This window comes from Parasteatoda tepidariorum, chromosome 3 (assembly GCF_982258835.1).
Source record: "Parasteatoda tepidariorum strain Cologne lab strain chromosome 3, Ptep-v5.0, whole genome shotgun sequence".
Lineage (NCBI taxonomy): Eukaryota > Metazoa > Arthropoda > Arachnida > Araneae > Theridiidae > Parasteatoda > Parasteatoda tepidariorum.
In genome coordinates, this window is record NC_141757.1 from 3,222,967 (window position 1) to 3,239,098 (window position 16,132).

General features: G+C 27.8%; 1 protein-coding gene across 3 annotated transcripts in view; it reads right to left on the reverse strand.

The window, feature by feature from the left end:
- Nucleotides 1-642: 642 nt before the first annotated feature.
- The window catches only part of LOC107454050 (coronin-6), a 28,294-nt gene continuing 12,804 nt past the window's right edge, over nt 643-16,132 (reverse strand). For 2 of the 3 annotated variants that reach the window (XM_043050999.3, XM_043051000.3), the window contains exons 6-11: nt 14,410-14,514; nt 14,187-14,332; nt 12,364-12,424; nt 9,294-9,395; nt 6,310-6,426; nt 1,396-4,520 (exon numbers count right to left, since the gene is read on the reverse strand). In XM_043050999.3, coding sequence (XP_042906933.1) covers nt 4,338-4,520; nt 6,310-6,426; nt 9,294-9,395; nt 12,364-12,424; nt 14,187-14,332; nt 14,410-14,514 — 714 coding nt within the window. In that variant the 3' untranslated portion in view covers nt 1,396-4,337. Of the gene's footprint in view, nt 4,521-6,309; nt 6,427-9,293; nt 9,396-12,363; nt 12,425-14,186; nt 14,333-14,409; nt 14,515-16,132 lie in introns of all 3 variants that reach the window. The other variant, XM_043050998.3, reaches the window with a different exon arrangement.

Here is a 16,132-nt window from a genome sequence, read left to right on the forward strand (position 1 = left end):
CATATAATGTAGAATTCTGCCAAATTTCTCACAATCATAAGCGGAATGTTAGTTAGGGGTCACGTCCTCTATTCTCTGAATTCATTCAAAACAAAGCACGTTTTCCTTTCCTTCATTATTACTTCCCTTTATAAGCATTATATTTGTATAAAACAGCTAGGTTTACAATTCAGTATTATTTGTCCATAGTTGAACTTGCTTTGCTTACTATTAATAAATATTTGTTTATAGTTAAATGTTTTTGACTGTCACTCCGTTGGCTGTTTTGTTATTTGTTTCACTCGGCTTGCGTTTGGTTCGTAATAGGAGACATTTGCGCCCGGCTAACAGAAAAAGTACCAAAAAGATTGCTAAAGGTACAGATAGAAAAAAAAAACATCACAGTTGGTCAATCAGTTATAACATTTATTAATTAATTATTAATTAATTAATTAATAACATTTTACATTAAAAAAAAGAGAGAATGGATTGTCTCCAAGTTGTATAAAAGTTGTGTAAGAAGTTCATAAATTACAAAAAAAAAATATCATAAAAAATAAAGCATAAAATTTCACTGTTAAGTAATTTTTAAAATTTTTTTTCTTTATGTTTTTTAAAAGTTACATGTTAACTGAAACTTAAGTTCATAGAAATTACAGAAAATTCTTAGCAGCTAATATATCATTTTATTATAAACAAGATCAAAAGAAAAAAGAACAGCTTTGATATTTCCATTGGAAGTAGAAAAGATAATATATGATGAAACTTGTCATGGAAACACAAAAAATACTTGCACTAGTAGTCAAAGGTGATTAAACTTCTGAACTCCTCACAAGCTTAGGCGATCATTGATTCAAGGAATGCATTCAATAAATTAAAAAAAAATAATGCGTATATATAGATATATATACACACAGACATACAATTATACAAGATTTTGGACAGTTATTAAACATAAAATGATCATAACATCAGGTACTATACAAATGGAGACAAAAACAACATAACATAGAAAGTACTATATTCAACTTTTATGTAAGAACAAAAAGTATTATGCTAGAAACAAAATATAAAAGTACACAATAATTGACAGAAACAGTACTAAACCAACACAATCTATTTCAAACATTTCAACAGAATTCAGAAAAAATAAATTACTTTAGCATGATAAAAATAATTTTTTTTTTTTTTAAAAGTAATATTAAATCCAAATAAATTCAGAATTAAGGTAGCTTTATACTAAAATCAACGATTTAATTATAATATGATAATTTGAAATATAAATGAGATAACACTTTAGGCTCTTGATATAGTTGAACTGACTGTTAGTAAAAATTAGGAATGCTAAAGCAGTTAACTGCGACCAACCCCTCTTTTAACCTGCTACTGTACAATTTAGATCATTTCTTGTCAGAATTTTTCTTATTTGTGTAGTAAGTTAACAAGGAGCGAGTATTTTTCATTAATCAATCATCTTAAAATGTGTCTTTAATAATATGGAAGTGGAGATAGGAACTCCGTCCTACAGTTCAGTTTTTTTTTTTATCTGACTTATCACTAGACAGAGTGTGTAGCTGGATTTTTAAACAAAAAATAAGCACCTTTTAAGCACTCAAAAAACTTTCCAAAAAAAAAAATCTTAATTAGGATATGTGCAGTCATAAATATTTTTTTTCCTTCCTATCATTGAAAGTTTTTAGTTTATAAACATAAAATCAATAAAATTCAGAACTATTTTCAAAAACTTTTCATAATCAGGATGCGTAATCACAACTAGTTTCAGATTAATATTGCAGAGAAAATTGTGAAAATCATGCATTTATTTATAATTTAGAACAGTCAACACGGCAAAGAAAAAATCTCTTTTTAAAAGATAAAAAATAAGCACTCTTCACAAATCCCGAATAATAAAAAAAGCCCCCTTTTAAAAAACGTAAATAAAAAAACAAGCACCTTTAAGCAAGCTTTTCAAGAGTGCTATGCACCTTGCTAGACCAGATGTTAAGAGCTTATTTTACTTTAAATCAACAGTTAGGTGAATAGAGAAATGGGAAAAAAGAGGGGTGGGGGGAACTAAATTTGTCTGAAGTATGAAAATTAATTATGCAGTCAGATAAAGATTTTCTTAGTTCAGATCTCTACAGACTCCACGAAATAGTAAAAATATCAAAATTTTAAATAAGCTGTTATAAGTGTAGAATTTTATTGGAATGTTTTTTTCAAGAGTTTTTTTTTTTTTTTTAATCATACAATTTTTATGTATGCTTTAAATTTAAAAAATAATTTCAGCACTTAAAAGAATAATCTGCGTTGAATAGAACCTCATATTCAATTATTTGATAAGTGTCCCACTATGTTTACATCCAAGAAATATTGGAAATGGACATACATGAAATGAGGGAAAAATCAAATACATTCGGTAAAAATAATGTTTGTTGAATTTTCATTTTTACAATTATAAGAAATAAATTTTTGTAATAAAAAAGAAAAAGTAATTTTGAGTTATATTTTCAAATCGAATAAATGAAAAAGAAAATTTTTCTTATAATGCTATAAAACAATTTTATTAATAACTTATAATAAATGATACATGAATTTACTTAGTAAATTATTATTTTTCTATTCAATTGTTTATTGAGCTATTATATTATTATTACACAAAAAAATAAGAAGCCAGTACAAAAGAAACTTGACTGAGTGTATTTAATTATTAAGAGATTATTTAGATATTATACAAAATTTTACGCAGAGTAACATTTACGAAATTTTATTTTATTGCCTACTGTCTTTTTTTAAATTTAAATAAAAACTGGCGAGAAAGTGGCAGAAAAAATTCAAAAAAATTATCAATTGATTTAAAAAAAAAATTGATTTAATTGCTTACTAAGTTTGAAAGACTATTTCATTAAAGCAGACAGACAATAAAAATTTGACTTACAATTTTAAAAACACTTCCAAAGTATAAAATTCATGCTCAAATAGTCTTTTTTCATTTGACTGATTCTTATCTGTTCTTTTTGTACAAATGAGTTACCAGTGTTGCCACACAAATCTGGAAATCTGACCGCAGTTTAGTACAGCTGAAATATTATCCTTAAATATCGCACAGATTGCCCTTTGAGTGGCCACCACTTTTAAAAGATGAAAATAAAAAAATTAAATTCCCTGTGTTTTCCCAGTTTGTAAGGAAAAACTGGAAATTCTTTTATTTTAGGTGAATTTGAAATTCTCTGTATCAGGGGTGATTGTGACAGGAAGTGAAAAACCCTGAAAATTTTATGAGCAAAAACGAGATATCAATTTATAGACTATTCGTATTTAATATAATTTTTTGAACTAGGATTTAGAATTAAATTATCTTTCAGTAAAACACACTTTTATTGTAACAAATTGAAGAAAAAATATAGTTCTTACAAGAATCGCGATATTCGATTTTAAGAACGTGCAATCAAAAATAATGATATTGGATTTTAAAATAGCATGAATAAGAATCGCAATATTGCATTTAGGAGGGTGATAATAAAAATCGTAACTTCGGATGTTTATAATGTGTAAATACAAATCGCAATGCGCCATTTTTAGATAATGTGAATACAACTAGCGACACTGGATCTTAAATTCGAATGAATAGGAATCACGATGCTGAATTAAAAAACGCGTAAGTACAAATTGAAATGTTGGATTTTTAAATCGCCTGAATAAGATTCACAATGAATGCTTTAAATCAGGTAAACAGGAAAATTGACATTCAATATTAAAATCAAGTGGATATTAATCGCTATATTAGAGGATTCCGGTGTAGTTTTAAATATTAGAAAGATAAAAGTCTGACAAATGAAAGAAAAAAAAAATTTCAAAATTGCAGAAGAGTCACTCGTTTTGTTAATGCAATGTAGCGAAGGTTTCAAAATTTAAATTTTAGATTGCAGTAAAATTTTGTTGGATTATAAGCTTTGATTCGCGGTAGTCTGCGCAACAATATTCTTGATATATGTGGAATTTTGCAAAAAATCACACGCCCTGCTCCTAGAACTCTAGACAGATGATACAAAAACCCTGAAAAACAATCCCCCCCCCTGTATTTTCTAGGCTTTTCTTTGTGAAATGGCAACACTGGTTACATAAACATTGCTTCAGCACACATGAGTAGTATATCATAAAAAGTAGAATAGAATGTACAAAAGAAAAGGACAAAAAAAAAATCATAAGTAAAATTCACTCAGTTTCGTATTGAATAACAATAAATGAAATATCAAAAAACTCCTTGTTGAATCAACTGTTTTTATGTTCTCCATTCTAAAAATGGAAAAAAAAGAACTGGTTCTTAATAAATATGGAAGTTTCTAGAAATGGAATCATCACACTTCATCAGGCATCAGATGTTTTTCCCCATGATTGTTAGTGTGGGTCTTTTTTAGAACGTTCATTCCGCTCATTCTGCTTTCGAACTTCTTCTCGAGATCGTAGATACGAACCTCGTGTTTCTGGATAGTAAGCTTCAGTTTTTTCACTTCTTCTAAGAGTTCCTCCACACTCTGCTTCTGCAACAAAAGTTGATTCTCAACGAGGGTGACAGTAAACATTAAGAAAATTCCCCCCCGATTCTTCGGAAAGTTTTTTAAAAAAAAATATCCAATATTTTTTAATTTTGTCATTGTCGACATAAATTTAATGAATTATATATTTGAGAGTGGCAATAAACATTCAGAATCCCCCGCGGACTCATTCAGACTGTTCTTTTTACATCCAATGTTTCTGATTTTTGTCGTTGTCGACGTAATTTTAGTTATTGACTTTTCCGTTACGCCGTATTCCGATCGTGGTTTCTATTTAGTCAAAACTACTAGATAGTCAGTTTGCATTAAAAAATAAACTTTTATTAAACCAAAATTTCAAATTATTTCTTTTTTTTCTCTATTTTTTGGGGGAATTTTAATTAAATTCTCTGATATTTTCAGAAATTTTTACTGTTCTACAGCCATCATGCCAATCTTTCCTCCTTTCAATCAAACAAAAATGTAAAACCAATTTTACAGAATAATCCATTTTTCTAATATACACCATAATCTCTTTTTTTATACTATCTTTTCTTGTTGACAACGAATAAAAATGACTACATTTGGATAAATTCTTGAAATGTATATTTGTCATCCTTTTAATTCATTCAAATAATTAATAAATACAGATGAATTAAATATATAGGCTTGAAAAAATAAACTTTTCTTTTTAATATTCAATAAATCTTCCTCTTTTTAATAATTTAAATATTTATTCTGAAACTTATACATTGAATATTTAAGTTTAGGCAAACCAGAATAGCTACACTCTAGAAAAAAACAAACAAATTTCCTGACATTTCCAGAGCAAAATTCTAAAATGTTTACAGACAAATTTTGCTTAAAATTAAAGTGATTTTAATCACATTTTAAAAATGTATCTACAAATTTAAGAATTTAAAATAAATGCTAAACAATAAAAATAATTAAATGCTACGAAGTAAAATAGTTTTTTACAACCTGAATTTCCTTATTATCTCATATCTATAAATTTCATAATAATTAACACACACGTGTATCTATCTTTATATATAAAGTATTTTTTTTTTTTTTTATAAATTCATTCTTAAATTTATTTTAAGTTGAAGATGGATATGAATTGATTTCATTTTAAAAAAGTTAAATGGAAATAATTATCTGGAATTACTAATTAAAACAGCATTGCTGACAAAAAATTAATTGATAGTTCAACTGGATAAGTATTTATGAGATATATTTGGTTATATAAAACAATTTTAATGCCTATTAATCTTGTCTTTTAAAGAAAAAAAAAAATCTGATATCAGGCTATAATTCTGACCATGAATTTGTTAACCAGGATCTGGTAGAATTGACAAAGTTACATCACTATTAAATTCCTCAAACAAAATGTTTCAAAATAAATGTTTATCACATAATATAGAAAATTTCGTTCAAAATTAATTTCAGTTTAGAATTTTTTTTTTGAATAATAATAATAATAATAATGATAAAAAAAAAATGAATTGCTTAAATGTTCTTTTGAATATGCAACCATAAAACGAAACTTTAATGCTCAACAACAATAAAAAAAAAAAAAAGTAGAAATAGAAATATTTTGGATAATTTTACAAAATCTAATTTTGTTTTTAAGACACACACAAAAAAAAGATACATTTATCTTAAGCTTAAATCTTAAAATTTTAACAAAATCAGTTCACAAAAATCTGGCAGAATAAAATCAAAAACTCATTTATCGTTCTATTATACAAATTATAAAATGGTTCATTTTAAATTAAATAAAAGAGGTTCTTACATTAGTCTGTGTAACAGGATTATTACTATTTTTCTTGGGCATGTTGTCAAGAATGTTGGGTCTTGAAAGTTTGAGCTCTGGCTTTTTCGAAGGCACATATCCCTCTTTTAGTGATATCTAGGGGGAAAAAAAATAAGTGACATTTATAAAAATATTCCTTTAATTAAGTAAATTATAATAATAAATACTGTGCAATTATCATCTGTCACTGAAAAATTCATTTGGAAAAAAAAAAAACTATTTAGATAAGGAAAAAGGAAGAAAAAAAGTTTTTTTCTTACTATTCACGATTGCAACGCTTGAACACGCCCTCTAGCGGGTAGTATATTTTCAGGCTTTTATTTATAAGTTATCCTTTAGTTCTATCAGAAACATTATTGGCAGAGTAAGATGCCATTTTTTTAAAGCAGCAAATAAAAAAAAATAAAAAAATAAAAAAACTAGAACATTTGTAAATCTTTCTGAAACAGAACGCGCCCAACATTTGAAGAGCAATTTCTCAATAATTTTTACCCTTCTATTATTAACAAGCTTGCAACCGATAACTTCCGATTTCGTGATCGCATACTGTTACAGATGTGTGTATTACGGTAAAATTTTACGGTTTTTTATTTTGTCTTTAATTCATTACAAATTAAAGTGAAGTCAACATTGCTTACTTGCATTACAATGAATAAATGTGCTTTCAGAAAGTGCAGAACTGCAATAGCTACAGAACATTCTTCTTCCTTATAGAATAGTATATATTTCTGAATCGTTAAACAACAATAAAGAATCATCTGAATTGCTTGAAATAGTATCATTTGTGCTGATTATTAATAATTTTTTTATCATTTCCTTGTTAAGTATTTTTTAATTTTGAATGAATAATTTCAAATAGAATTCAGCTATTCCGTTTTTAAGTTACATATAAAAATTCATATCGAGATCTTACAATTGTAAAATTTTGTTGTATGGTAAGTCATCTAAAAGTAATGAAGGCATTATTTACAAATATATTTTTTAAAATAAAAACTTCAAAGGAAGAATATTTCATTCGGAATTCTCCAGATGTATAAAGCAAGTAAGTGTTCTGATTTTTATATTAAAAAATGTACTTGTAAAAAAAATTTTTTCTTCTAATTTGATGATAGTTCTCTACAGAATGGTTTTCTACGTCTGATTAAGAACTTTAAGACTAGAAAAAAAGAAACAATATGAAAGATTTTTATTTCAATATGAGGAATTTTTAGAATCGTTTTTCTTTTAAATTATTTTTTTTTATCGCAAGCATTCTTTATTTTACGTTTTTTACTTTATAAATAATGAATTTCTTTTGAAACTTAACATTTATTGATAATAATTGTTGTCAAAAAACTTTTTTTTGCAAAATTAAATGGTATAACATAATGTGCTTCTGTAAACTTTTTGCATGATTTTAATGTTTGAAGTAATATGATACAGAAACGAATGGGGTGTAAAATTTAAATGGACCTTTCACACTAGATCATTAAGTTTAGTAGAACGGTTTCTCAGCTACACTGAAGAAATCTCTAGTGCAACTGATGATCCTGTTGTTCTGCTAGCAGGAATTCATCTTAAATAACAATGTCCCGTATAGGTAATTGTGTTTGCGAATAGAAATTATTTTTTTTTTAAAAAAAAAGTGTTGATTATGAACATAGTTGGGAAACAAATCAAAGAGCCCGATTTTACAACCAAAATATTGTTACACCTAGTGGATAATTTAGATCCATAAAGAGTGCTTTATAATATAGATTTGTTTAATCTGCATCAAATTAATAAAAATCCTTTAAAATGCTTAGTAGATGTGAAATGATTGACATAACACAAAACTTCATGCCTAAAAGTTTGTGTTAGATTTTCTACTGTTTCCAAATAATTATCAGAAACTGATTGACATGAAATATCATACCTGCCAACATTGGAGAAGTAAAAAAACAGAGATTTTACTATACAAGTTAAGGTTTGATACATCATATATAATCATGTAAGTCAAAAAGAGAAATTCAAAATTGGAAATATTATAAACACATACATTTAGAGAAGCAAAAAATATGTATATCGATCTTAATCTTAAGATTTTTTTAAACGATTATTTATAAGCATCATTCCCAATTTTTTTTCGTTTACGAATACTAATGTTTTACTCCATAGCCTTGTAGTTTTGAACCCAATCCAGAAGACAAGGAAACTCTTAGATCAAGTATTGGGATATATTTGCCTTTGTGGAGGACTCTTTTTTACAAGTATTTGCCTCTTTTGCGTTACATGGAGAGGAAAACCTCCCACGGCTAGCCTGACAGCAAAGGGGATTCTAACCCATGATCCATCTACCACTGAGGATATTTCACATGAGCACGGTGTTGGGTGCAAGCCGAATGCAGAATTCGTATCGACCTGCCATGGCTGGGATTCGACCCAAGTTCACCTCATTGGAAGGTGAACGCTCTATCCACTAAGCCATCATGGCTCTAGGCGTGGTATTACCTTTTCCAGCTCTTGTGCCAGTATGCCAAAGTACAGGCAATAGCACCATCTGTTGAGGAATAAGAGAAGTATTTTTGCCATCAGCAGGCATTCCCCAAAAAATAATTTTTGAACTCTTTGACTATGGATTTTAAAAAATGATTTTTTTGTCATGTTTATTATTCAAAAGGACAAAATAGGTGACAAATAAGGCAAATTTATTATTTGGGATTTTTCTGACAAGTGGTTATCAATTTAGAGGCTGGGACATATATGTCCCGGCCGTACTTAGTGGTGGGATACATATGTCCATTAGTAATTTTTAAACATTTGTGGGGACAAATGAGTCCCGTTAGTAGTCAAAGGGTTAAATTTCTTTAACAAATAGGGAGAAATTTGAGAATATATGGGTAAACAGAAGTTAATTGTAAAACACACGGATTTTCGTTAAAACGTAGGAGACTTGACAGGTATGTAATATGCACTTTACAAAATGAATGATTGTGGAAACTCACCAAAATGGGGTCGGCATCTTTTCCGCTGATCCATTCATCAGCTGAAAGAGCAGGAATGTCAGCAAGGGTATCTGGATAGAGGTCATCTTGGAAGAGGTCAGACTAAAAAATAAGAGTTACTTGTTTTAAACATTCCCCATTCAATTACAGAAATAAAATTCCAGACCACATTTTAACTATACACAGCACTTTTTAGTCAAAAATGAAAAATATATAATGGAAACAATTCTATGCTAATGCATTTTTTCATATTTCTTAAGAAATACTTAAAGAACAATTTTATAAAGAATCATAATACTATTTTAAGGGCATTATTTCATTTTTCTTAACCTCTTCTGGAAGACAGAACAAACATAAATTTGCATTTAGAGTAGGGGTGTACAACATTTTTGAGTGGAGGGCCACTTGCACACCAGGTAGATTAACATAAATAGTCATCACTGGGATTTGAGATGAAATCTGCATAAATAATGCGAGACAAAAATATCAAATTCAAAAATCTTAATATCGTATTAAAAGCTTTTAAAAATAAAAAACCATGCAAAATTCTGAAGCAATCACGATGGAAAAAGCGACCCAGAAACAAATTTACAATAGAATATATATTAACACTAAGCATACCATAACCAGTCAAATGACCGTTTAAGAACTTTTGCATCAAAAATGCGCTCATCACATCTAACTTTATGACTTTTTCTAACAATTATATACAGTTAATATTCTTTTTTTTTTGTGTGCATTTTCTGTGTTTCAAATACTAGTATTATATCTATTTCTACCACAACCAGTCATTTGACCAGAAAAAAAATTTATTGCTTTATAAGGGTAAGGGTTAAGAAATTAAGATGTAATGCGTGTTCAACGTATTGCATTCGATGTGTTGCACACTTCTGCAAAGACTGTTGCATGGTTTGTTCTATCAGTATATCTGTGAATTGAAATTTCAAGAACGTACTTAAAATTTTAGATCGGCATTTTTGCGTAAGAAAAAGTGACAAAAACTAAATGTTTTGGTAAGTAGTTTATATTTTACTTGGATAGCTTTACTTCATATCTAATTAGCTGTCAGCGTCTACCTACAGGGCCGGATTAACCTATAGGCACACTAGGCACGTGCCTAGGGCCTACGAAATTCAGGGGCCTACGAAAAACTTGGGAGAAAAAAAAATTTTGACAAAAATAATTTAGCTTTAAGAACAACAAGTGTATTTTGCACAAAATTATGAAGATACATATAAAAATATAATATTTTTCGGTAATAAATCATTTTGCAGAATCTTATGATCCAATATATTACTTTTTCGCGATTTTTGGATTCAACGAAATCTTGTATTATGCTGTCGAATTCCAAAACTACGCAAAATGTCGTATTTAATAGACATAAGTGCGAGCGATGCCAAACGATCATTGTTGAACGCAAATAATTTTTTATCAATTTTAATTTGGAGAAAGATCTTTCTCCTTCTGCATTTGATCCGAGAATCGACAAATATATACTTAATGCAATGTGAACGTTAGGAAAAGTATTCACAAGTTTATCTTTAACATTGTTGTCGATCGAACTAATCATAATGGTATTATCGATATCAACTGCAATATCGGTAGTATGTCGGTATTGCAGATAAAGTTCGATAAACAAATTTGTAAATTAAAATCCATATTAATAAAAATGTAAAAAAAAATATGCAAGAAAATTTTAGCATATATTTTGAAAAGAGGGGAGGAGTGGGGGAAGGAGGGGAGGGCCCAAAAACGGCTATGCCTAGGGCCCACGAAAGGTATAATCCGGCTCTGTCTACCCAGAAAAATGTCGAAACAATCAAGACAGCACAAGTTCTTAGAAGAAATAATATTAATTATAAGAATAATTATATGAATTATAATTCTTATAAATATAAGAATTATAGAAATAATAACAATTAGAAGAAATATGTTTGCGGAAAATGCACAATGGAAACACCCTGTACATGTAAAAAATGCGTTGAGCAATGAAATTCTTATTTTTTGCGTTTGTAATTCATAAAAATTGGCAATATACAATCTTGTTTAACTACAATAAAGTTTTTTTTTAAGTTTATTTCCTTCCTAACATCCATATTTCATACATTCAATCAAGAAACATCAAATCACTTGACCGGCTATGGTAGGAATAGATATAGATTAAGTGTTGGTATGTTTAGAGTTAACTGGGCCCGTCAGAAAGTGATAAATCAAATGTGCGCTTAAAAATTTCCGAAATGTTTTTAATTTTCTTCTTCTTATTGTGCACAAAAGCTTTTGTGGGCTGTAGATTAACAGTTGGCAGGCAACATGTGGCCCACAGGTCGTGCTCCCTTAACATATAAGAATAAAATATTAAAGACAAATGTGGTGATGTATAGTTCATCACCACACACATTAAGATAAGAATAAAAATGAATAACAATTAAAAATAATATACTCTTAAGTAAGAGAACAAGATCATTAGAATGATCACTAATTGCAAGATGTTAAAACTATTTATTTAATATAGATTATTTAAGATATTCTAGAGTTAAAAATTTTGTTCCAGGAAGGCATTCACTCCAATTAATAATAGGTACATAAAAAAAATTAACATGTAATTATACATTATGAAGCTGCACTGCTAATTACTAAAAAATAAAAAATAATTATTGGATGATAGAAAACTTTATAATATAACTTAGCTGTTGAGGATCCTCATTATTTTTGTATCTTAACCTCAGCTCTCCAAAAACATGTGTCCTTGCATTTTTTCTCACCTCCTCTAAGCAAGCCCCCAAAGCATACTCAACTCTTATTGGCTGTTACCACCATCACAAAATAAGTAGGGCTATACTTGCTATTTCTTTTTTATTTTTATTTTTGGCTAAATTATTTAAGGGCAGAAAAGGGCAGGTGAAAACTTATGAAAGAGAAACTAAAACTTCAAAGTAATTATAGCAGTGCAGCAAAGATAAAAGTAACAAAACATCATAAAAGCAATACCACATATATATAAAAGTAACAAAACATCATAAAAGCAATACCACACAAAATGAAAATGCTGTTATACAAAACTAGTATTTACTTTTCTTGGCACAGTAAATGGAATAACTTCACAAAGTCCTCGGGAATGCAGCTTAAAAAATCTACAAGTGCAAAAAGATATAGTTACATTTCTGTTAGTAACAATGCGTACAGGTACAACAGAAGCAAATAAACCTGACTCATAATTAGTATTCATTTAATTTGATAGTTAGTGATTAAAATTGTTATTTTTTTTGCTTGACTCCCTGTGGCAGAATTTTTTCAGACTTTCTGCGACAAACTTCCCCAGTACTAATATTTCCCTTAAAGATACTTTTAATTACAACAATTACTAATTTAAACTAACAGAAACGTTGTGTTTACAGAAGAAAGTACAGAATTAAAATGTAAGAAAAATTTTAATTGTAAAAGTAATATTTTTTAAATTCTAATATTAAAGAAAAATTCGTCGCATTTTGTAGGCAAAAATAATGCACTAATTATTTCCACTTTCGAATTTTGTAAATCATCACCTAGATTGAAATTAGTTAATAAATTAAATGATAACATTCGTACATAAAATAAAAATCTTAAAATCTATGCAGTAACTCCCAAAATGAAGGTCACAAGTCTCTCTTTAAAGAGATACTCTAATAAAATATTTGTAAAATATGGTGTTCTTTAAAGAAAAAAAAAAAATCATTTCTAAAGAGAACTATCTTTGAAACTTTCGCGATTTCTGAATTTTTTATTTTATATTATTAATTTGAAAATCCAGCTGAAGCCAGTCATTACAGATTTTTAAAAAAAATGTGAATAGAAAAATCATGATTATTTCCTTCCTTTCTGATGAGCAAGAAAGGCATCTTTGGGGGGGGGGACATTTTTCGAAAAATTACACAGAAGGGAAAACCAAAATTTTTCTTTTACCAAATGAAAAATCTTTCTGCAAAAACGTTGTAATGTCCTGCGGCAATGTTGCTGCAATTCTGCTATGGAGCATTGACTTTATACAAATATCTGAATCCTTATTAGAACAAAACTCTAAAGTATGCAATAAAAAAAGGCTTTTAAGGATCTTCTTGGGCTAACCGTGAGAGGTTTTCCTCTCCATGCAAAGTAAATGCAGGATAGTTCACTGAAAAAGTCCTCCACAAAGACAAATTTGTTCCAATGCCTAATAGAGGAGTTCACTTGTTTTCTGGGCTGAGTTCAAAATTACAAGTCTACTATGTTAAACTTAAAATTATGTTTTCTGTTTAACCCATTTTAAGCTAAGCATAAAATTTTTATAAAATATGACATTATTTTCATTGAAATAAGCTTACATTACATTACAGACACAAAAAAAATTCTTGTTTGGAAAATTATATATTTACGAAATAAAATTGTGCATATAGGCACCACTCACCAAATCAATGAACAAACCATTTAGATGAGCGCTTTTTTTTTCTTCCACGAAATTTTTTTATTTTTTATTTACTGACTTGCAATTTTAATCTATCATAAAAACATATTAAACATTTCAAAAGGGATATTTGAATAGTGTAAAAATTTCTGAACAGAAAATGTTTACTGCAATTGAATTCCTAATAATTTATGGATGTCTTCAGAACCCTTGACAATAGCAGAAAAATAAAATTAGAGAAAAATATAAGTCACAATGTTAATAAAAAAATATTGAAATAGAGCGTTTGTGCACCTTTGGCCAAAAATGGATTTTCACAAGATATGTATATAAATTTTTTTTAAGTCAGTCATACTGAAAATCTACTTTAATAAAAAACTAAGAAAAATACGCAAAATTTAGATTAAAAAGAAAAGGCAATAGGACAATATATATATAATAGACATAAGTATAGAATACAATACAATAGATGTTACCTAGCTATCTCACAATTCCGAACATCACAACCTCGTTTTGGCATCATACCCATTCCCCGTTGGGGCTCACTGGACTGATAGGTACTAATGTAATGGATATACGGTGATTCTTCAGTTATTTCAAAATAACGCACATTACTGTCACCCTGCACATGGAAAAAACATTTACTTCAAAAATATGTACTACTTTGTACACATTGATTGATTAAAATGGAGTTTTTACCTTTGCACATAAATACAAAAGATTGACATCTGGGTCATAGAATGGATACAACACGCCATTAGATGTATCTAAGGTTTCCAATACTATAGGTTCAGATAGAGCACTCTGAAATGAAATAAGAGAGATAATATTTTGGTTTTGAACTGAGTTTGGGCTATGGAGAAAAAAAACATGGAAAGTTTCTTTTCATTATAAGAATCTTCTAAAATCAAATTAATTTTTTTCTTATATTAACTTTTATTTTCCAAAAATATTCTGAAAAACTTATTGTACTGAAGAAGCAATTTTGTTCATTTTTTGTGGCAACCCTGCCATGGAAAAATTTTTGGTTGAAAAAAATTCCTACAGTATTTTTTGTTAAACTTGTTGCTTTGCAAATTTTTTCATGTTAACTAAAACATATCTCCATTTGTGTATTTATTAGTATGAATCCCTTTAGTTAATAAGTGGATCTTAAATTAAGTTAATAAATTATTACCATCTCAAAATATTTTGATTCTTAAAATTTTTATAAAACATATGCTTCATAAAACATTTATTAAACTATCTTCTAAAAACAAACGAACTTTATTTTCCAAAAATATTTTTAAAAAGTTATTGTACTGAAAAAGAAAAAAAAAATTTTTTTTTTTGGAGAAATTTTGATTTAAAAAGAAACTTGGTTCATAGAGAATATTAGGGTCTGAGAAATTTCTGCGCTCCTGCTTATATGTACGTGAATACTTAAAATATTAGTGAACTAATGTTAATCATATTAATGAAAAATTTGATCACTGATTATAATTTATAAAAATATAAATCCTTGTTTAAAAGAGTTAATAATTTTTTACTATCAATCAATTCAAGGTTTTAATTAAATTGCTATTAGCATTTAGTACAGTTATTGGAATAGATTTCTTAATTACATGGTATTTTGTTACGTTCTAATAGTTTAAGTACATCTAGTTTCAATAACTGTTAGTAGTAGTACAATGACTTTTGCGAAATATTTTGGGAAAATAAAGTTTATATAATTAGAAAATTCAATTAATTTTAGAAAATTCTTGAATAAACATGCATATGTTTCATAGAACAATAGAAATCTAGATATTTTGAAATAGTAATAATTTATTAAATTAATTTAAGATATTTTTCTAAACATCAATTTGACAGCGCCCAGAACACTTAACATGGCTGGCAAGTGTTTGATAATTGACAGTTTTAGACATCAGGTCGTAAAATCCTTTTTGACAATTGTCAAAAAGTAGGAGCTATAGTATAAGAATAATTATTAGATATTATATATAGTGTAAGGATATTATTAGATATTATATTATCGTCAAAAACAAAAATTTTGGTGTAGAAAATATTAAACAATTATAAATAAAAAAGGGTAAAATTGAAAGTTATCAAATCTGTTAAATTAATAAAAATACAAAAACAATAAGCTTAATAAAATAACACTCAACTATCATCTTATTCATTACATATATATAAAATTTTCCTTTTTTCCCATTTTAACTCTTTTCCCTAAAGCATGCAATTAAAAAAAAAGAAAGTTTTTAAGCCCTCCGTACTTCAAGTTCATTTTTTCAGTTTTCTAAGAATAAGACTGAAATTCATAACTTTTCTTTCGATTTATGCTTAGCTGCAAACTTTGGAAAGTAGATGTACTAAAACAATTATAACAAAACAAAATAACATGAAACTAAAAAATTTATTCTAACAATTGTACTAAATGCTA